We start from the raw sequence: 20,966 nt of genomic DNA, 5'->3' as shown, positions 1-20,966 counted from the left end.
TTTAGGCAGGTTTTTTGTTCATTTCAACATGGATTTTTATTGCAACATTAATTCTGTAAAGTGATCTGAATATTAATCAGAGTGATAAAATAAACCCAAGAGAAAGCATGTAGAAACATAAAGCAGTGAACCCAACATGGAACCAAGAAAGAGAAAAAAAAATCTACTGCATATTAGAGTCTTTGTGTCATTTTCAAGCAGCAGAGATTTAACACTAAAATATGGGACAGACTAATATTTCTTTTTACCCAATCAAGTCAGGTATAAGTTAATAAAAGGTGAAAAAACACCAGTTTTTATGCTTTTTCAATAACTTATGTTAACCTTTAAAAAGTTTAATTATCAATCATTTTCGCAATATTGTGTGTGATCAAAAGAAATTTAAATAAAATGTATTTAATCAGAAAATAAAAGAACAAAACACACATTAACCCTTCAAACACCAAATGAGTCTTATTGCTCAAGTTCCCTGTACTGCGGATGGCACATACTTTAATATTTTGATGCTGGAGCGCCATCTTCTGGCCTCTGTCATAAAATGCTGGTGTGTTTACAATCCTGACAAGCTTCCTTAAATGGTTAACAATATTTAACAAATATAATCTGTCACCAAAGATCATAAAAACACCACAAATCCTTTGTAAATAATTTATAATTTCCTATGTTGCATCATCAGCTTTTCTTCTACTGCTTCAGCCGGACAGATCCGGTAGTTGGTCGTCTTCTTTTGGATCTTTTCTGTACATTAGCATATATGCAGTCCCTCTAAAAATACACAAACAAACTGATTTCAGAGGAACAGCAAAACTGGATTTCTTTTTTTAGCACTCAAAAAATAATAATAAGAAAGTCTGGCAAACGTCTCTATTGATTAAACATTGAACAAAGTTCTTAAGTGATAAAATATTCCAATATAGCAAAAAGAACCCTTAAGTTTTCTGATTTAGGAACCTGAAGGAATACAAAACAGATTCTTAGCATAAAAGCTAAGCTAACTAGCTTTTTCCATAAACAATAGCTTAGACAACAAAACATGTGAGACCTTCAACTGTTTTGGATGACAGAAATAAAAATGTCTGAAAATGAATCAAAGTGTTGTTTGTGTTTAAGAACATGTGCTAGCTGGTGTTAGCACTGCAGTAGAGCTAGCTGTAGCATAAAGTTAGAAAACTGCCATTTTAAAACTTAAATAAGACGTAGCATCAACAGTAATGCCATTATTCATACAACAGCTTTAACTAGATTCCTTAAATCGTTTTTATTAGAAAAGTTAGCATTAGCCTTGTAACAAAGCTAGCTGCTTTTGGAAGTTATAAAAGTACTTTAGAAATTCCTAGCATCAAAACTAATAAGGTTGTTTTATGAATAAGTTTTGTGATATGGCTACAACTAAGGCAGATAACTGCAATAAAATAGATTAAACGTAAACACTGAAACTACACGTCAATTTATTGATTCTGTTTAAACCAAACTCCTTGCCAACTGTACAAGCTAGCAGTAGCACTGCACAACTAGCTACTCCAAGATGCTGGGAAGAAAATCGTTTTAATTGCTTTTGAAGAGTAATATCAAAAAGAATTATAATTTACAAACATTTTGATTTTTTTATGTAGCTACCATTAAAGAGCTACATAAAAAGCTATTTTACTGTAAAATAGGACCTGAATCCACATCTCCATTTCATGATTCTGTTTAAGCTAACATTACAGCTAACTATACAGGCTAGCATCCAGTTGTTTAGATTTCTTTTAATGAAGAATTAACTTTATTCAGAAATGAGAATAATATCAAATATTTTATAAAATGTGTTCTTCAGTAGAGAACATAACAAAACTTTATGAGACAGTTACCTGTAGGGACTTCCCTCAGTTTTCTGCACATTTTCCCAAGATGACTGTAAATTACCAAGAAAATAAGATATTGATTTAATCACAGATTTGCACAGAAATCTGAAATAATTTTTAAAAGATCTCCAACTTCAGCATGCAAAGATAATATTATAAACCTATATAATTATGTTAAATGTTATGAATTGTTTATGCTCTACAATTTTAGCTTAAGGTAAAATTTAAAATTTGTTAATTGAACCAACATTTTTGTTTTATATGATTCATTCATAAAAATAATTGTATTCATGTCCGTTTTTATAAAAGCCATATAACTTTCTTTGAAATGAGACAGATTAAAACGTACTTGAGAAACATGGCTGTCATCTGCATAAAACCAGCGGTTGCTCAATCTCTGGCGGACATAAGCAGTGTAATGTCCAAACATTGCCTCGCCATAATGCACCACCACAGCATATAAAGTATACCTGCAGTCATTCTGCAAGAAAAACAACTTTTTAATAAAAAAATATATAAAATCCAGACACTCAGCAGAAAAGTCAGGTACCTGGGTGAAGTCTGAAGAGAATGCTTCCCTCCGAAGCTCAGAGAAGTTGAATTTTTCTGGGAAAGTGACACTGCAGTTGAGTTTTCGGGTGAATCCACGTATATTTCTGAAGCGTTTCAATTGTATGCACAAGATTTGAGGCAGAGAGCAAAGCTTGACACCCTGAAAAGCAGATTTAGAGGGACCACTTTAGTTTATCTGAAACAGAATTTGACATCAAGAGAGCAAGTTTTACCTAAAAACTAAACAGGCCCGTTTATCGTTAGACCTAAAATATCAAGAAATTACTTAAAACTAAAACTAACACAGCTAAAATACCTAAAAATAACCAATTCATGTTTTTATAAATCAAAACAAAGGTAACTGCTAGTTTTAATAATTAAAACACCAAATACGCACAGAAAACCATGTTAGCTCTGGCTAACTGAAGCCAATATCTGTTAATATCTCTGCCCCAAAGGGTTCAGCCAATCAGCAGCAAGGAAAATTAACCGCGCTCCCTGATTGGCTGCTTTCTAAAAGGCAGCCAATAGCGTTTCAAGTAGCACTTTCCAGTTTCCTGGGTCGCATTTTCCTTGGACTATTTTCGGTGTATAATATCAAAAAATTACGTGAATAAGCAAATTTTTCACAAGTACTTTCAAATTGCAACCCACAGAAAGTCTGCAAATTTCCTGTTAGCATAAAAGCCAACAGAAAAGTAACTTTTATGCTAAGTAACTACAGTGAACTTATGCTTTCATGCAAACTTGCTCAACCATGTGTAAGTGGGTTCACTGTAGTTAGCTTAGCTTTTATAATTGTTATTTTTAATATGTTTTTTCATGTAGTCCTTCAAATCATCAGAACATTAACTTCTAATTTTTGTATTTTCTCTCCATGCTTTATCTTCTTTGACTCATTAGTTCTTCGTTTGTTTGTTTTTATCAGTTCTCTGGTGAACTGATAAAACTGAAACCCATCCTGACCTGTTTGGTTGGGGTCTTGGCTTCACATTGTGCACAAAAGCAGCAGTCAATTCCCCGCAGCTCCTGCTGCTCGAAGAAGGAGATCATGCAGTCCTTCTGAAAAAGAGTTAAAGCAGGAGCCGAATAACATGAAGGACAGGCGATAATCTGGGTGATAAATGGACTTATTGATTAGTCGATGTTTTGGATTTTTTTCCACTAATGCTTTTCTTGTGTTTTGACGTCAGCAAACCGTGGATGGCCATCTTGTTTGACAAATGTGTTTTTTCTTCAATTTATTTGGATTCTGAATTCAACTCTAGCAAAAAATATTTTAAATAATAAAGTCATGAAATTAGACGAATGCAGAACTGAGAACTGAGAAATTTGCTATAAAAATTAGGAAGTTTGTGAGCCCAAAGTAAAAAAATTTGCTAGAAAAATATAACATTTTTAGATTAGCCTCAAATTCTCTAGAAAAAAATATATTTTTGGGTATCAAAAGTTGAAAGTTTGCTACAATTCTTTTTAAAAGTTTGATATTAACCTGGGAAATTTGAGGAAAAGGCTCTAAAATTTTTGTTTTGAAAGTCAAATTTTCATCTTTTGATTTTTATAGCTGTTTTTTTACTTCAAATTTTTGACTTTTAAAATAAATTTCCAAGCTTGCAACATCAATCTCAAAAATTCTGAGCTTTATCTAGTATGTTTTAAAAATATATATTATTGTTGTCACTTTAGCTTATATGTACGAGTTAGCATTAGCTTAGCAATAAAGCTAGCTGCTGCGGTTAGCTAACTTGCAATGAAGCTAGCTAGTTATTCGAGAAATTTAGAACTTTCTTAAACTTAAGGTTGTTTATAATGAGTGTAACGTTTTATATGTGGATATGTTGAATTAAATGTTATTTTTAGTATCGCCAAGCTTTTAAGAGCAACAACAGAAAACATACCAGAGAGTTTCGGTCTTCCTTTATGTGTAGCGGCAGGCTGAGCAGGTGACTGTTCCGTGTTTGAACGTTGTTGCACTCCAAACATTGCACCTGTGTTTCCACTGAAATCTTATACAAACTCTGGATTTCAATAGCCTGGAAGAAGAAAAGAAGTTAAATCCTGTCTAGATGAAGAATAAAATTATAAATCTGAGAATGAATCCCGACCAGACTTGGGTCATCCATTTGCCGCTGAATGAAATCCAGAATGGATAAGAAAACTTCGTCTGCGTCGTGCTGCGTACTCACTGCAAAATCAGGAGAGTTAAAAGGTGATCGGAGTGAGACCTCTGCGGTGCAAAGATGGGTGTCTTACGCCGAATGCGGTTTCGGTCCAAGCAGTGGAGGAAGTCCTGATGAGGAGCGGGATGAGGAAGATCTTCCTGCATCATCTTCAGGACTCGCTTTAGCTGGAAGGGAACATTATCTTCCGCTCTCACACCGGCGGGTTTCCACCTTAAAATAAAACCATAAAAACATGTTTATGTTCCGTTTAATTACCCTGCCGGTTGCCCAGGCTAACATTAGCTAATTACTCCTGTTAATTTACTCACTTTTCTAATAAGTCTGCTAGTTCCCAGGTGGCGTTGAGGGTCTGCAGCAAAGTGTTGACACAGCAGGACAGATAGTGGTTTCTGAGGCCTCTCATCTCTGACGAAGAAAAACAAACAATTAGTCAATTACGATATTACAGTTTTTCTAATTGATTTAATTTTTACTTTTTGACAGTTTAAAGTCAAACTGGTGTTTTTAAAGATTTATTTTGTTTTTCTGAATGACCAAAATTAAGAAAATAATGTGTTGATTAAATCAGAAAGACATGAAGGAAAGAAGAGAGGATGGAAGGAAATGAAAAATGCAAAGAAAGAAGGAAGAAAAGAATAAGTCACGAAGTAGGAAGAAAGAAGAAAGGAAATACTGAAAGGAAGAAAATGAAAAATAATGGAAGGAAAAAAGAAAGGAAATAAAAAGGACAGAAAGGAAGAATGACAAGAGGAAGGAAAAATCAAAGAGACAAGAAAGAAGGAAAGAAAGAAGGTAAACAAAAGGAAGGACACTAAGAAGGAAAGGAGGGATTGAGGAAGGATGCAGTGAAAGACAGAACATTTAGATAAGACAGAGAACGACTGAAATATGTTTTCCTCCTGTTTTGTTTTTTCATTCAAATTTGAAAAAAAAAAGAAAAAAAATGACTGAAATCCCAGTCCAGATTCTCCAAACTGAATCAGAACCAGCAGTTCACCTCTGAAGAAAACCAGTGGCCTAGTCAAAGTCTGAACTTAAATCTACTTGGACATGTTATAGATGTTTGTGCTGCCCTCTAATATGCCTGAATAAAAACAATTCTGCAAATTGGAGCAGGTCAAAAATCTTACACAGTTCAGATTATTTGATGTTTTTTCAAAGATCTAAACGGCGAATTAATTCATATGTAAAAACATATTTCGGGTTATTTAAAGTCACATTAAACGAGTTTTACAATAAAAAACAAACCAAATTTAATCAAATTAAGCTTTAAAATAAAATTTTCCTCCCTGTTTTTACTTTTTAAAGTCCAGTAATAAACCTTCGCATTTCTGACAATGTGGGTCGCAGAACTTACCGAACTCCCTGCGACCCAGAAAACTGCTCAGTCTCAAAAAATGCTCGGATATCCACACAGACATCGGAACGGACATCCGTTAGGTTCGGTTCGGTTCGGTTGGAGGATCCGAACCAGAAAGCGGGTTCTGTCGATCAGCTGGGTTCCGTGTCCGGTCCGTCAACATCAGCTGCGAGACTTTCGTTCTTTTTCGCTTCCCTGAAAACGAAACTTAAACATGCGCAGATCAGGCAAAGCATTATGACCACCGGTCACGCTGCTGGATGTTCTGGTTCATCACATCCACGCGTGGAAAACTGAGTTTATTTCCCGCTGCGGGGAAAATGGAAGATAATCGTTAATAGATGAGGCGAGTTGATGTTTAAGGAGGAAAACTTCCGAAATCAACACATAAAGAGCTTTTTATCAGGGACATTATAGAAAATATGAGTAAATGTCCGACAAAAAGTCTGAAATTTTGAAATTGATCTGAGATTTTTAGAAAAACACTTGGAAATTTCTGAGTTAAAAAAAACCCAACTAAATTTGCACGAGAAAATTTGAAATTTGAGGTTAAATCTATGTTGTTTTTTTTTTTACTGTTGAAATAAATTCTGAATTAATCAGTTTCTTTCAGAACATTTCTAAGTTTAAGAACAAAATAATTTTTATTTCTAGCAAATTTTCAACTCTTCAAACTCAGAAGTGTCCAGGTTTTTCTCGAAAATGTTTAAGATTTATCTGGGAGTTTTTTTCCTGAAAAATGTTGACTTTTCAAACTCAGAAATTCAGTTTTTTTCCTGTAATATTTTTTAGATTAATCTAAAAAATGTTACCTTTTTCTAGTAAAGTTACAAGTTTTAAAAAAAAATCAATTTTTTTCTAGAAAATTTCTGAGATTGTTCTCAAAATCTCAAGATTCAATTCAGAATCTTTTTAATCTTTACTAATCCTAAAGAGAAATTTAATGTGATCCAAATTCCTTCAAAAACTCGTAGCAGAGGATGTCCTGTAGCAGTTAGTGTTACAGTGATTCTGAAGAGTCCTCTGACTGAAGACATTGTTGTTGAGGATTTCCGCAGCAAATCTAAGCATTTAATTTACAGAAAAAAATGCAACAAAGAGTTAAATATTTTCTTAATTTAATCAACCTAACAGAATGTTGCAAAACTCAAAGATTAAATAAATGTGCAGTTTCCTCCTCTACACCAGAGGGCGATATGACGTAAACTTCGCTCTCCACGTCTGCTTAATCAGCTGAAGGAGTTTGACAATCCACATATAGGACGACGGGAAAGCTGCAGAGGAAACAAAATGAACAACATGATTATCTCCAATCAAAACAGTTTAATGAAAACAAGCAGCAGAATTTCCTCGAACCTGAGTCCAATCTGAAGAGAAGCATGTAGAGAAGAATGGCGGCCAGGAGGAGTTTCTGCAGAGGGGATGAGTTGGATCCGGTCCTCAAGCACTTTCTGTAAAACGTCCTGAACACGGCTTCAACTTTATGGAGTAAAGGCCCTGCAAAACATCCTCAGTCAGATCAGACGCTGTTGTTCCCATTTATTGTGTTTAATAAACATAATTAAAGTAAAATACTCTGAGTTGAGTCGGGTTGTGATTGTCCAGCCCCAGGATCTGGAGTTTCTTCTGGATTGATTGGGTCTTCTTGATTCTGTCGACTTTTTTCTTCCACCACGTCCAAAGCTTTTCGCCGTTGCTCCTCTGTGAACGTGCTGCGTCCAAAGTCACCGCTAACAAATTCCCGCGCCTCATCCAGCTGTCCGAGCGGCAGGAGGATGTGCAGCAGGTAGAGCTCCGCCACCAGCCGGAACCCGGCGGCCCGGACGTTCTGCGGGTTGTGCAGCCAAGCCCGGGTCGCCTGCTGCATCACAGCAGGCTGCTTGACCTTGGAGTAGAGGAGGATGCTGGGAAAAATCACAATTCACACAGAATAATTACATTATTTGTATTTAAAAATGATCTATGACAAGAATTTTAAAAAACATAAGTGTGATTTCAATGGGTCTACTTCATATAACAAAACAGACATTTAGGATTTTCAAGTTTCTTTCAACAATTTTCTTACTCAGTTGAATTTTGTTTATTAAATTTTATTTCATGTCTTGTTAAATTTTAAGGTTTTTAAAAAATGGCAGGTGAATCTCTCAGAATGTTAATTAAAATAAAACACAGGAAGACTGTTACATGTGCTGCTAAAAATATTTGTATTTCTTTTTAACAGCTGTTTACAATCAAATTTGATCAGAGCTACTTTTTTAAATTTTAAAAAATGCTTAATTTTTTAATAAAAAAATGCAAATAGGAAAAAGAAAGTAATCTTAAAATTTATAAAATGATCACACTATTTTTCAAATAAACAATTATAATAGAAACAATAATTATAATAAAAACTAGTCACACCACTACTTTTTAAAAATATTTTTCAATTTTTTAATTAATGTTACTTCTTTTATATAAAAACTAAAAAGAGAAAAAAAAACATCAAAACTCATGTTCCTTTTTTGAATTTTGGAAAATGCTTTTTTTTAATTATTTTAAAAAATACACTTAAAAACGATAACATATATGTATTTATTTTTTAAATACCGATTTAAAAAATAGAAAATTAAACAGAAAAAATATTTTGTATTCTATTCATTTTATTTTTTAAAAACATGTAAAAACCATGCAAAAATACTTAAAATTTAAAAAATAACGAACATTGCGCTTTTTAAATAGAAACATACAAAATAGAAAACATAAAACAGTAGAGAAAATTAGTACATAAATAATTAAGTAAATAAAAAAGCAATCCTTACCACAGCTGCATGATCTTAGCAGGTACATTTTCCTGCTGCCCGTAGTGCTGCAGGACCCAGGAAAAAGCCCCCCGCCACTGGTTGAGCTCAGCCAGCGCCTGGATCCCCAGAATGCAGAATCCAATTTTTATCTCCTCAGACCTGCAGAGAAAACTCGCTGCTAACCCGAACAACACGCAGAGCAGCTGGGACACAACACGGCGGTTCACCTGTCTTCTGGCTCCAGGCGCCCCAGGTTCTCCAGACCCGCGTTACAGGCATCAAAAGCCCCCTGGAAGTCGCCCTGGACCATCATGAGCTCTGCAGCGGAGTCCAACATGTGGAAAAGCTTCGGTGAAGAGCAGAACGGCGGATTGAACCGAGAACGGCGGATTGAACCGATCTCGGCTGTCATGAACTTCGTTTGTGTTATGAACTGCAGAAGTTCGGTTCACAATTCCAGAACCAACTGCTAACTAGCACCAAATAAATAAAATTATTTACTTGTATCTAATTTAACAGAGGAATACTTCGCTCACTTGCATCCGTTTGTTGACAAATTGAAATGAGCGGAACTTCCGGGATTAACGGCCAATCAACTGCCACCGTCTTCAGTAGGTCTGACGCAGCCAATCACGTTCGAGCTTCCTTCACTGTTCCGTATGTGAACAGAGCAACGTGTTTCTGTCGCAGGGCGCACATTTAGAGCTGGAATTATAAACTAACTGTAAGTAACCGCTGTTCTGGAACATGCCCTACTAGATTATGACTTCGTCAGCTTATTTTGAAGCGATGAGGCTTTTTAAAATAGTTTTCAAAACGTCTAGTTAGCTAAAATGCTACGTTAGCAGCTCGTTTATGTAATGGTTACCGCACCAATTAATGTTATTTTGTTTATTTTCACTCCATATACGTCGTGTGGGTTAGAACTTTTTAGTACTTCTAGACTTTATTTCGAAGCGGCTGTTAGGGTAAATTGGAAACATGCCAAAAAACCAAAATAAAATGTATCTGATGATCCATCATCAGTTGTTAGCTCGCACTGCTGATCTACCTCATTTTCCACTCCTCTTTATCCCCTGCTTGGTCATATAGAGAGAGTCGGGGATACAATCCTTGTTCATTATTATTGATATAGGATATGTTTAAACGTCCTCCTTTCTCAAGAAACCGATGCAAACTTTTGAGATGTCTTAAAAACCTTTAAATTGAAACTTGATTGGGTCTCCAAAGCTAAAAAAAATTATATTCTAAATACTTTGGCAGCAGTCATTTTAATCAGTTTTGTGCAAAGTTGCTTGTAAATTGCTGGACTTGGATTCCTTGGGCTCTAAACTTGAAAATGTGTTTTTTTTTCTCTCCCCCCGATTCTTCAATGAAAATCGTCAAAAAATATTTTCATCTCCAAATCCAAACTTGTTGCTTTACAGTATTTCAAGAAATGTCTTCCACCAGGAGAAACATCGGCTTTTTCTCGAAGGAAAAGATTAAACATTTAAGTGGCTCAAAAAAGCTTTTAACCTACTTCATTACGTCAAATTACGTAATGGGTCTCTACAGATCTGTGAACAATCAAAGCTGAGTGAAATTGAACAAAACAATTATGGCTAATTTACATTTTAACACAGGGACGAGTTGGTTTGGATGCTTTTGCTCCTTTAATGAATCACTGTTTTAATTCAGCATTTTCTATTAACTGTGGTTTTCTGTAAAAAATTAGTTTTGCAATCTGAAATGTTTAAGCTGCAAAAATACACATAAAAGCTTCATCAACAAATGAAAACAATGCATCAGACTGATTTACTGTGTTCACTGCAAAAACACAAAATCTTAAAGTATTCATTGGCTAGTTTTTAGTGCAAATATCTTAACACTTAAAATGATACAAATACATTTTTAACAAGATATGAACTTGTTTTAAGCCAATAATTTCTTGATATTTTTTTAAAGGAGTAAATTTCTGGCAAAGATTTTAAATTGATCTCAACAATTTTCTAAAAAAAAAAAAACATTTCTGAGTTTAAAAAGTCAAAATTTACTTGGGGGAAAAAAACCTTCAAAAATGTAGAAATTAATCTTAGGAATTTTCTAGAAAAAAAACTTGAAAAATTATAAGTTTGAAAAGTTGAAAATTTCTAAGTATTTTGGTGGAAATTTACCTCTTTTTGTCAACCCAAAGTGGTCCTAATGCATTGTAGCAGTCTGTGTTACAGTGGTTGTGAAGAATCCTCTGACGAGGACAATCAGGATTTTTTTACTTTGAAACTTAAACAAATATTGAAATATTTTCTTGGTTTCATCACTCTAACTGAATATTACAAAACTCAGAAAAAATTAAATACATTTAGTTTCTTCCTTCATACCACAGAAAGACATTTTTCCCATGAAAACATCTTATAATATGGAAATATTTTAAATCAGTATTAATAATTGACTCCTAGTTTCTTATTTCAAGTGAGCTAAGATATTTACATTTTTCTTTTTTTAGCTCCTCCTGAAAATGGCCAAAAGTCTTCGTAGCAAATGGAAGCGGAAGATGCGGGCGGAGAAGAGGAAGAAAAACGCTCCGAAGGAGCTGGCTCGACTCAAACAGGCTCTGAGTCTGGATAAGAAAGGAGGAGCGGACATGGCCGACCTGCAGGACGTCGCCACGGTGATTCCAGCTGACAAGATAACGAAGCAGAGCGACGTTGAAATGTCAGAGCAGCAGCAGCAGGAGGAGGAGGATGGTGAGTTGGAGAGATAAGTCAAAACCTGTTAATCTGTTTGCAGTTAACAGATTAAATTATTAAATTATGGGTTTTAAGCAAAATCCTGCCTTCAAATCAGGTTGAGTTTGAGATAAAACGTCTCAAATACCTGGATGTTGAAGTTCAGGAGAAATGTTGTGCACAAAGGAAATGGAAATTTGTGTGGCCTCACCAACAACAATTCAAGAATAAATTAAATAAATTAGGACAAAACTGCACATTTTTGAATCAAAATCTACTCATGAAAATGCTAGATGCAACATAATATTTTCCAAGCCTTCTTGTTTACTTCTGTTGTCATAGTAACTAGGACCAGACCTACTCATTGCCTTAAACTTTAAAGTGAACATTGGTGCAAATCGGATTTTAATTAATGTATTAAAGTTTATCTAAATACAGGAAGTGTTTTCAAACAAAGACTGACATAGATCCTGTTTTTATTTTCAGTTCAAAAGACTTCAAAATAATGAGAACACTTTCATTTTAAGGAAAAAACATTTAAAGTTTTAGATCTATAATCCTATTCCTACAAAGTAAAAAAAAATTATTACTTAAGCTGTTTAAATAATCCTTAGCTTTTTGTTCAGTATGTAAAAAAATATTTTTTTTAGTGATTTTAGTTTTCAAAAATGATTCTTTCTGGCACATACGTGAGTTGAGTATTTTGTGCTGCATTTTTAGATGGGAAGATGGAGATGGACGCGAAGCGCAGCAAGGCGACTCTGCTGGACGAACACGGACAGTACCCGGTGTGGATGAGCCAGCGGCAGGCCAAGAAAATGAAGGCCAAACGCGTGACCAAGAAAACAGGCAAAGTGAAGAAGAAGAAGGGAATCGCCTGGTGAAGGAAGCGAGGCGGTTTGTTTGTTTCAGAGACTTGGGAAATTCTGCATCTGTTCTTACAGGACAGCAACTTTTTATGAGTTAACTTTTGTTGACAGAAGATCATCAGAGGAAGATTGTTTTTGCTCCGTTTGTAGCACTGGAACTTTCTAAATATAGAAATCATCCGTCTGATGGCAGAAATAAACGTTCAAACCTTAAAAAATGCTTTATTGTCTTTAATTGAAGTTGAGGATCTGAGTCCCGTTCAGACTCTCAACAAAAAGCATTAAAATGTTGCGTTATTAGCAAAAAATGCTTGGATAAATAGAAGGATAAAGTAGTTAGAGTTGATAAAAAGTAGGATTTTAAAGGGAAGCGTGTGCGAAAACCGGCTATTGCAGCTGGACGTAAGAGGCTGGGAAGAGACCGGTGCGGCCGTGACAGTGGCCCTTCCACCAGCCCTCGTCGATCATCTCTATGTTGGTGATGACATCATCAGGGTTGAAGGAGATCTCGTCGTCTGCCTCTGTGGAAACAGAACCGTCGGGCTTTAATTCGTTAGGAAAGACGGTAAAATTTTCAAGCTCACCTCTCAGTCGTACTTATTTACTTTTCACCATTAGACACTTGACGGATGTTTTTCAAGATGGCCTCAGTTTCTGATCCTTTTTAGCTAATTATTGCCATAAATGTTACCCATTTTTATGACTTAGATGAACTTTATGTTTTTTAGTCTTCAGGTTTATATACCTTTAAAGTGATAATATGTAGCAAAATCAGAAATGAGAAACTGCTCAACTGGAAGGAGATGAGGGTGTAACTGAAACAATCGTCTTAATGTTAGCATAGCTTCTGCCATTTTTTAATATGTTGAGCAGGTTAGCGTTAGCTCCTGCTAATTATTTAATGTATTTAGTGGTTTACATTTAGCTTCTACTAATTTTTTTCTAACATTTAGCAATATCTTTGTGCTAGTTTTTTTTATGTGTTTATCAGTTGTGTGATAACAGAGATAAGACTCTTATTTAGCAAATTAGTAGATGGCTGTTGCTAAAACCTACTGCCAGTTATACTGTAAACATATTTTCTCCATTACAACCAGGGTGGCCATCTTGGAAAAACCTAAGCATTATCAGTAATTATAATTTCTGAGTTCAATCGTGTGTGATATGACATCAAAAGTATTAATTTGTGATAAATATTGCCCGATGTAGTGAAAATTTTTCTTTAGCTCGACAATCATCTTGAATTATTTTTAAAAAAGTAAGTGCCAAGTTAGGTTCTTGTATCCTCGTGTGAAAAAAGGAGGAGGAGTAAGACTACCTCAATATTCCCCTCAAGGAGATGCAGTGATCGTCCCAAACTAGACGGCTCAAATAAATCATTAAAAGCCCAAATCTGCGTCTAAGTTTCACAGTTTGTGAACTGCAGAGGACGTCTTACCTCCTTCATAGTCGTAAATTGCAACTGCCCTCTGGCCAGCCGACACGTCCTCGTATTCGCCGCCATCTTCTGTGAGCAGAAATTAAGTTTAGATGAGAAAATCCGAACGAGAAATTCTTCCCGCAGAGCTCTGGTCGGAGACACACCTTCTGGTTCAGGAGCAGGTGTTTCGCTCAGTTCATCGTAAACCCCGCCGTCCTCCACTTCGTCCACGGCGGCGGACCGCGGCGGCAGAGGAGGGTCCACCGGTTCCAGGAGATCGTCTGAGCGTGGAGGCAAGTCTGGAGGCTCCTCGTATAACTCGTCCCCCTGGAGGTAAAAACGAGACGTTAGGCTGCCGTTAAACTATAGAAATGTCTGAATGTGAGTTTACCTCTGGTTCTGGTTCTGGTGTTTTTGGGACCGCCGGGAAGTTTCGGTGACTTTCTACAGGCGGATTGTCGTAGGTCGGTTCCTCCTGAGCAGGAGGAGGATGGACTTCCTGTTTCCGACTATCCTCCTCCTTAAAGAAACAAATTGATTACTGAAAACGATTCCAGTGGCTAGCTTGAATGAAAATTCAAGATGGTGGACTTCCCCCCACCCCCACCCCAAAATAATTTTTTCCCAAGTGCCAGTGTTCATCACAGATGAATACTTTTGATGTCAAACCACACATATTTGAACATATATTTACTGATAATGTTTTGATTTTTCAAGATGGCTACCATGGTTGTCATGGAGATTTATTTTTTGCACTAGTATCGCCAATTAGACGGGTTTGGTGTCCAATCAGAGTCTACACATTTGAACCACAGAAATCGTATTGATCCTGTGTTTTCTTTTTCTGGTGGACATTTTTCAAAATGGCTGCCATGGTCGTAATGGAGCCGTTATTAGCAACAGTTAAATTCACCATCAACTTATTCACTAAATAAGAATCTTACATCTGCTAACGCTAAACACATAATACAATTAGCGGAAGTTGAAACTAAGAATAAACATAACATAACAGAAGCTAATGCTAAACACACAAAATTATCAGAAGCAAATGTTAAAACACAAACCACATAAATGATCAGAAACAAAAAAGTTAGCGGAGGTTAACACTAAGCACTTTTTAAAAATTTATGGAAGCCAACGCTAAGTACACAATAAAATTAGCAGAAGCTAACGCTAAACAAGCTAACGCTGACCTGAGTAAAGTTTCCTGCCACCCATTTTTTCTTCAAAATTTAACAAAATTGGTGTCAGACTTTTGTGCAGCAACAATTTTGTTGGTGTTGCCATAATTTTAAAGATATTAATAAAAAAGTTTGGTTTAAATGGAGAAAATGTGGGTAGAGGAAGGTTGAACTGTTTACCTTTAAACTTTCAGGGCTACATTAAAAACAAAAGCAGCGCAAATGGAAATGTTAACAGCACAAACCAACACAAACGAAGAGGAGTTGGTTGAGACCATTTTAGTTAGATTTGAAGACGGTGGGGCGGCCATCTTCCCTACCTGCTGCCTGCGTTTGGCTTCCTCTCGCTCTCTGCTCTCTCTGGCTTGTCTTCTTGCTCTCTCTTCTTCTACTTTCTTCCTGTTTTCTTCATCTGAAGCCTTCGCCATGTTCTCGAAGCGAGCTTTGAGTTTCCCAGCGCCTGCGCTTGCTGCAGAAATCAGACAAATTTAACTTAAAGCACAACATCACCAATAATTAGTGCTATATTTAGAACAATGAACTCACAAGCCTCTACAGGTTGAGTCTTTTCATAAGCAGAAGTTGGGGAGTCCATGTCTGAAAATCCCGCTGCACTCTGGAGGATCATAACAGTCAGATTAGACTTTCTTCAGAAGATTTGAGTTTAAATATTTGACAATATGAATAGAAACTAATTTTTGGTAACACCGAGTTGTGGGTTTTCATAATCTGTGAGCCAAAATCATAAGAAGTACAAGAAACTGGGGATGAAATGTTTTACAACTTGTGTAATAAATCTATTTCATAGGAGTTTCACTTTCTGAAATGAGTGAAAAAGAGAAACATTCAAAATGGTGGCGGCAGCATCATGCTGTGGGGTTTGGATCTATGTTAGTCTTTCTGATATTTTGGATGTTTTATTTTGATTACACAAGGAAGCAATGTATTTTAGGTGTTGCCTACATTTAACTAGTTTTTTAAATTAACCAATGAGAAGCTTGTAAAACCATGACATCATCATCTGAACTTTATTTACCTTCTAAATTTGAACAAAATGATTTTAAAAAGGTCATGTGTCCTCCTATACAGCATTTAAAACTTTAATGTTTTATTATGAGTTTTCATTATTAAATTGATGGTTTTATTTCAAATTAATTGATCAAATCCTGGACACCAACCTTATCCATTCGGTCTGTCTGAACTCCATAACGACCGCCGAAACCTGCAGCGTAATCTAAACAGAAGAACATTTCTTCAGATTATTGAGCTAAAGACTTCAGGTTTTTAAGGAATGAATCCATTTTGACTTTTTCCCACCTTTCTGGGACTGATGCTTATCCGTCTCGCCTTTGTAGTCGTATCCCAGCGCCGCTTTGTCCACCTTCTCCTTCTCAACGCCGTACTTCCCACCAAATCCTTTTGCGTAATCTGAACGTGAAGCATAAAGTGAAGAGAAAATGCTGGTATAACCGTGTCTGTGATGCTAACTTTGAGTTTATTCACCTTTCTGGGACTGATGCTTCTCAGTTTCTCCTTTATAGTCGTAACCCATGGCGGCTTTATCCACCTTCTCTTTCTCCACGCCGTACTTCCCTCCAAAACCTTTGGCATAGTCTGAGGGAATCACAGCACAAATGGAAAAGTAATGGATTAATCGTGGAGGATTATTTTGATGGTCCCAAGTTCCCCGGCGATAAAAGCTCGGCTCCAAGCAACAACAACCAGCAGAAGAAAGGCATCCAGGTTTGATTTGTGTTCTTGTAACAATGGCTGACAGAAGCAGGAGAAAAGTACAGTTTTAAGCAGTTGTGTAGCTTATGTCATTTCCATAGACGTGGTTTTTATTTATAATTTTTGTAAAGAGTAAATTTGTTTTATTTATTTATTTAATTTCACATATGTAATAAAAAAACAGCAAGACTTTGAACTTAATTTTCTACCAGCTTGTTTAGCGCTGTCATGGTTGCTAGGCAACGGAACATGCGCTGATGGAAGGGCGGAAATTATGGTGCGTTCCAGTTACCTCGGAAATTAGAGTGTTCTTTCCTTTTCAACTGCTGATGCGCAGAGCGGTCATATTCAAATGCAAAGTCGGCCTAACAAGTGGTAACTGGGAGTATTCTGAGTTTGTCTCTCTTCTCTGGTTGGAAGTCCTAAGAACAAATTTGAATGCCGTCCAATTTTACCGTTTACCTCCGGTCTTCGTGATCAACACGCGACAAAATATTTATATTTTTTCTTGTCTAGCATTGTCTGTAAACTTCACCTAAATGTTTGAGATGTATTTGTATTTTTGAGTCACTGATTACATTTAGCCTTGTGTAGAAAAGTGAAAATCCACAATAAATCTAAACTCCAAATGCTAGCTTTTAAAATGAGCCAACGTTGCACATTGAAATTAATCATCCCACCATTTAATGGTTCCAATAAATCATTAGAAGTCCAGAAACAATCTGACCCCCCTGCTGATTAAGATCAAACCTCTGATTGGACCTGGATCAGTTCCATAACCACAGAACCAAACAAATAAAACCCACCTTTCTGTGACTGATGCTTCTCCGTCTCTGCTTTATAGTCGTAACCCAAAGCCGCCTTGTCCACTCTTTCCTTATCAACTCCATACTTCCCTCCAAAACCCTTAGAGTAATCTAAAGTGGAGAATTAAAAAATTAAATCTGGAGCTTGGAGATGTGAAACAAGCGAATATTTATGAGCAACATGTCCAACCAACCTTTCTGAGAGGCGTGTTGCTGCACCTCTCCTTTGTATTCGAAGCCCATGGCAGACTGCAAAGAATGAAGAGGCAATTTTACCACAAAAAGTTCGTAAGATTACAAGAAAAAAAGTGATTTCAATGAGAATTTTTTTTATAAAAGTTAGCAATGACCAGCTCAGTTTGTGTGATTCTTTTTTCAAGACACTGTTTGCACAATCATTTCAAAGAGCTGCTATTGATAATATTTTAAATATGTTGCAATAACTATGATTATTACTAATTATCTATAAATAATATTAATATCATTTATTATTGATTATTTCACTTGGAATATTACACTTCATTCTCCCAATATTACGACTTCATTCTCGTTATATTATGACTTTATTCTCCTGATTAAATAAACTTTGCTCTAATATTCCACTGTAATTAATCTGAATTCAAAGTAATAAATAGAAGCTGTGAAACAAGAAGTCTGCTTTGGGTGTGCTACCATCAAAAAAACAAAAATTAAATTAATCAATATATTGGTTAATCGTCCAGCCCTAGTGTGTAAAGAGGGAAATATTTTCTTTCCTGACCTTGTCAACACGGTCTTTCTGAACACCAAATTTCCCACCGAATCCCTTCGCCATGTCCTTCTGGGAAGAGTGCTGCTCCACCTGCGCCACATAGTCGTGACCCATAGCCACCTGGACAGAAGAAGAGGATCAGACGGCAGGACAGAGACGGAATGTGAGGGACCAAAAGGTAAATAAAACCTGTCAACCTTGTCCATCCTGTCCTTCTCCACACCAAACTTCCCTCCATATCCGTACGACGCTTTGGGAGTTTGATCCTTCTGCTTCACCTGCTCGTGTTCCTGAGCGACCCGGTTTCTGAGCTCAGCGACACTGAAGGAACCAAAGACATGGAAACAGAAAAGGCTTTCAGAAGCAGCACCTTGTAAAAAAGTATTCACACTCTGGAATGTTACAACCACACCTTCAACAGGTTCTGAAAGGTCTATGGGTGATACAAAACATATTCGGTATATTTTTGTGCCCAAATCTTTCTTTGATAATGAAATGTTGGCTTATTTTGAGGTCCAACAGTAAAGGCAAAAGTAGAGCCACTACCCAGCTGACGAAACACGGTGGAGCTCCGCTTGGGTTGCTAGGTAACGGGCAGAACTCTACTAGGGTTGCTAGGTAACGGGGCTGCTTGCATTGAGTTTCTTGAAACGGCTCATTGTTAAGACACCAAAAATAATGAAATTATTTATTTAAGAGCTTGGGGTGTTTTTAGTAGCAGTAGAAACCCAAATGAAAATATAAAAATGTGAATTTTGCACAATAGTTCCCCTTCAAGGTGTTTTGTTGGGATTTCATGTGACCAATCAATGCAAAGTAGGGAGTAATTTTAAAGAGGAAGGAAACTGATACATATGAGAAGCATCGGTCATCTATTTTTCTTTGCTTTACAACTTGAGTTCAGAGGTTGGGAAATTATTAGTGGTATTTAAACAGAATGAAAACGTCTCGGCATATTTAATTTTTACAAAATAGTTTTGAAAAGACTAATTTTCCCTCCACTTCACAACTGTCGACCACACTTTGTGAAAGTCTAAATGCAAAAAAACCAAAATAAAATACATGAACAATGTTTTTTTTAAAAAAACAATTGATTTCCATTATAATGGATGGCTTTCAACAGATTGAGCTGTTTATAAAGTCTGTTTTGATAAAATTTTGTACGTTGCAAATGTTTTATTGTGAATGTGGAAAATCTATTCAAATCAACAAGACATTAAGAAAGAAAACAAGGGTTTAAAGTAGCTATAGTTCTTAAGGGGAGGTTAAAAATCACCAAAAATCATCAGCAGGTCAGAAGTTTACAAATGTTGGTAATTAGAATCAGACAATCGGTGCATCTTTGATTATTTCCATTAGAAGTGATTTTAAACATTATTTATATGCGTTTTAATGAGGGAAAATCTTTGCATTGAACTGGTTTAATGCTCTTTCTAACCCTCTGTGTCATCTGTTATTACCCATATTTGGAGCGACTCGCTGTCTGACAACACACTCTTACTTCCTCTTCCTGTTGTAATGCAACTCCCACTAAGACTTGTATTTACTCTCCTCATAATTTCCACCAAAGATAAAAATATCTTCACCTGATGTGTTCTTTGCGCCCGGAGCCCTCAATGCTTTTGGCCCCCCACCTCTGCTCCTGCTCGGATACATCATTCTGAAACACATTTCAAACAAAGATTACAGATAAATAACCATTTTTTTTACTGATGCTCGCTCCAGGAAGTACCCAGTACCTCAAAGTCAGGGTCTGTCTCCCAGTCGTCCCCCTCTGCAGCCACCTTCACGTTCACATCGTGGCCCACCACTGACTTCCACATCTGGGGGAAGGAAACACACAAACGTCAACACTCAGAGCTCAGATTAAAGCTGTGCATGAGTCCTATTTGTGGAAGTTCTTTTTGCAGGGCAGAAATAGAGCAAAGAGCAACCATTAAGTCCCAAAAAGGAAGTAGAAGCTTCACTTCACCATTACTGTGCAGACTTATTGGATTCTTCACCAAAAGTCTAAACAAACAGAACAATTTTGATATTATAAGCTGTTATGACATGCAAATTCTGATCAGTGACAAACTCAAGATTATGTTCATTCATTCTCATAAATATGTAATATTTACATGATTAACCTTTATTTTACATGTTTCATGACACCTCTGGAGTTATTTTACCATATTTAAGCAACCTTTAAGATATAAACTGTTACATTATTGACTAGGATTAACGGTGTACTGGCTTATGATAGAGCTACTTCCTTAATTAGGGCGTTAACATTTATGATTTTTAAAAGAAATGGCTGCAGATTTAGTCAGATAGTGCAGAAGAGATAAAAAAATATGACTTTACCTTTTAGTTACTGCGCAGTTTTGATGCGTTTAAGCGGATTTTGCAGCAACAGTTTTCCTGAGTCTTCACAGGTTGAGACGGTCTGATGGGCGATTCGTGAACGCGGATCCAGCAAACGAGAGCGCGCAGAGGTACAAAAAAGTAAAACCAAAACAAAAATTTTTTTAAAAAAATCTATTTACATTTATATCTTTCACAATGTCGGCAAAACATGATAAAAATATTTGCTGCTTGTTCAGTAGTTCGCATTAATTTACTTTTAGAACCAGTCTTTTATACATGGTGCATTCAAACACCCTCGGAAATTTTAAGAATCGCTACTTACGTTTTTACCAACAGAACTGAAACAAAGGCAGGTTGTGATTTATATTGCAGTAATGCAATTACACCACTAGGAGACACTAGAATATCGCAACTTTTTTTAAATTACGCACC

The 20,966-nt window shown here is 36.2% G+C and overlaps 4 protein-coding genes across 5 annotated transcripts; 1 reads left to right on the top strand and 3 right to left on the bottom strand.

Moving 5' to 3' along the window:
• Window positions 1-10: 10 nt before the first annotated feature.
• usp18 (ubiquitin specific peptidase 18) lies at window positions 11-6,897 on the bottom strand. The gene is made up of 10 exons (XM_014998489.2): window positions 5,937-6,897; window positions 4,888-4,984; window positions 4,650-4,789; window positions 4,502-4,581; window positions 4,295-4,429; window positions 3,363-3,458; window positions 2,395-2,556; window positions 2,194-2,325; window positions 1,851-1,894; window positions 11-765 (listed from the first exon to the last, which is right to left on the bottom strand). Exons 1-10 carry the CDS (start codon window positions 6,010-6,012, stop codon window positions 693-695), a joined length of 1,035 nt encoding a protein of 344 aa, XP_014853975.2. The 5' UTR covers window positions 6,013-6,897; the 3' UTR covers window positions 11-692.
• Window positions 6,898-7,040: 143 nt separating this feature from the next.
• Window positions 7,041-9,292, bottom strand: pex26 (peroxisomal biogenesis factor 26). The gene is made up of 5 exons (XM_014998490.2): window positions 8,947-9,292; window positions 8,738-8,878; window positions 7,515-7,843; window positions 7,296-7,436; window positions 7,041-7,213 (listed from the first exon to the last, which is right to left on the bottom strand). The coding sequence occupies exons 1-5, from the start codon at window positions 9,129-9,131 to the stop codon at window positions 7,119-7,121; spliced, it is 891 nt and encodes a 296-aa protein (XP_014853976.2). The 5' UTR covers window positions 9,132-9,292; the 3' UTR covers window positions 7,041-7,118.
• A 43-nt stretch (window positions 9,293-9,335) lies between these two features.
• On the top strand, window positions 9,336-12,514 carry llph (LLP homolog, long-term synaptic facilitation factor). The gene is made up of 3 exons (XM_014998494.2): window positions 9,336-9,443; window positions 11,205-11,445; window positions 12,148-12,514. Exons 2-3 carry the CDS (start codon window positions 11,217-11,219, stop codon window positions 12,309-12,311), a joined length of 393 nt encoding a protein of 130 aa, XP_014853980.1. The 5' UTR covers window positions 9,336-9,443; window positions 11,205-11,216; the 3' UTR covers window positions 12,312-12,514.
• Window positions 12,493-20,779, bottom strand: hcls1 (hematopoietic cell-specific Lyn substrate 1). 2 transcript variants are annotated; one of them, XM_014998483.2, is made up of 16 exons: window positions 20,532-20,779; window positions 19,925-20,008; window positions 19,772-19,845; window positions 18,383-18,506; window positions 18,195-18,305; window positions 17,629-17,683; window positions 17,435-17,545; window positions 16,401-16,511; window positions 16,215-16,325; window positions 16,076-16,131; window positions 15,444-15,513; window positions 15,218-15,366; window positions 14,108-14,236; window positions 13,881-14,043; window positions 13,735-13,800; window positions 12,493-12,817 (listed from the first exon to the last, which is right to left on the bottom strand). In XM_014998483.2, exons 2-16 carry the CDS (start codon window positions 20,006-20,008, stop codon window positions 12,684-12,686), a joined length of 1,548 nt encoding a protein of 515 aa, XP_014853969.2. In that variant the 5' UTR covers window positions 20,532-20,779; the 3' UTR covers window positions 12,493-12,683. The 2 variants fall into 2 exon arrangements, with proteins under 2 accessions (XP_014853969.2, XP_014853965.2); XM_014998479.2 differs by having other exon boundaries at window positions 13,735-13,803; window positions 20,532-20,772.
• Window positions 20,780-20,966: the final 187 nt, after the last annotated feature.

This window comes from Poecilia mexicana, unplaced genomic scaffold (genome assembly GCF_051168715.1).
Source record: "Poecilia mexicana isolate PSO_F unplaced genomic scaffold, ASM5116871v1 scaffold_23, whole genome shotgun sequence".
Lineage (NCBI taxonomy): Eukaryota > Metazoa > Chordata > Actinopteri > Cyprinodontiformes > Poeciliidae > Poecilia > Poecilia mexicana.
This window is presented reverse-complemented; position numbering and strand designations above follow the sequence as displayed.

Coding starts and splice junctions, on each gene's coding strand:
- usp18 (XM_014998489.2), bottom strand. CDS start 6,012: ATGTCCGTTCCGATGTCTGTGTGGATATCCGAGCATTTTTTGAGACTG. Junction 3,459..4,294: donor AGGAAGACCGAAACTCTCTG/GTATGTTTTCTG, acceptor ACTCTTTTTCAG/AAGGACTGCATGATCTCCTT. Junction 2,557..3,362: donor CCAAGACCCCAACCAAACAG/GTCAGGATGGGT, acceptor TCTGCTTTTCAG/GGTGTCAAGCTTTGCTCTCT.
- pex26 (XM_014998490.2), bottom strand. CDS start 9,131: ATGACAGCCGAGATCGGTTCAATCCGCCGTTCTCGGTTCAATCCGCCG. Junction 8,879..8,946: donor CGCCTGGAGCCAGAAGACAG/GTGAACCGCCGT, acceptor TTTTCTCTGCAG/GTCTGAGGAGATAAAAATTG. Junction 7,844..8,737: donor GCTAAGATCATGCAGCTGTG/GTAAGGATTGCT, acceptor GATTTTTCCCAG/CATCCTCCTCTACTCCAAGG.
- llph (XM_014998494.2), top strand. CDS start 11,217: ATGGCCAAAAGTCTTCGTAGCAAATGGAAGCGGAAGATGCGGGCGGAG. Junction 11,446..12,147: donor GCAGCAGGAGGAGGAGGATG/GTGAGTTGGAGA, acceptor CTGCATTTTTAG/ATGGGAAGATGGAGATGGAC.
- hcls1 (XM_014998479.2), bottom strand. CDS start 20,008: ATGTGGAAGTCAGTGGTGGGCCACGATGTGAACGTGAAGGTGGCTGCA. Junction 18,306..18,382: donor AGAAGGACAGGATGGACAAG/GTTGACAGGTTT, acceptor TCTTCTGTCCAG/GTGGCTATGGGTCACGACTA. Junction 17,546..17,628: donor GCAACACGCCTCTCAGAAAG/GTTGGTTGGACA, acceptor TCTCCACTTTAG/ATTACTCTAAGGGTTTTGGA.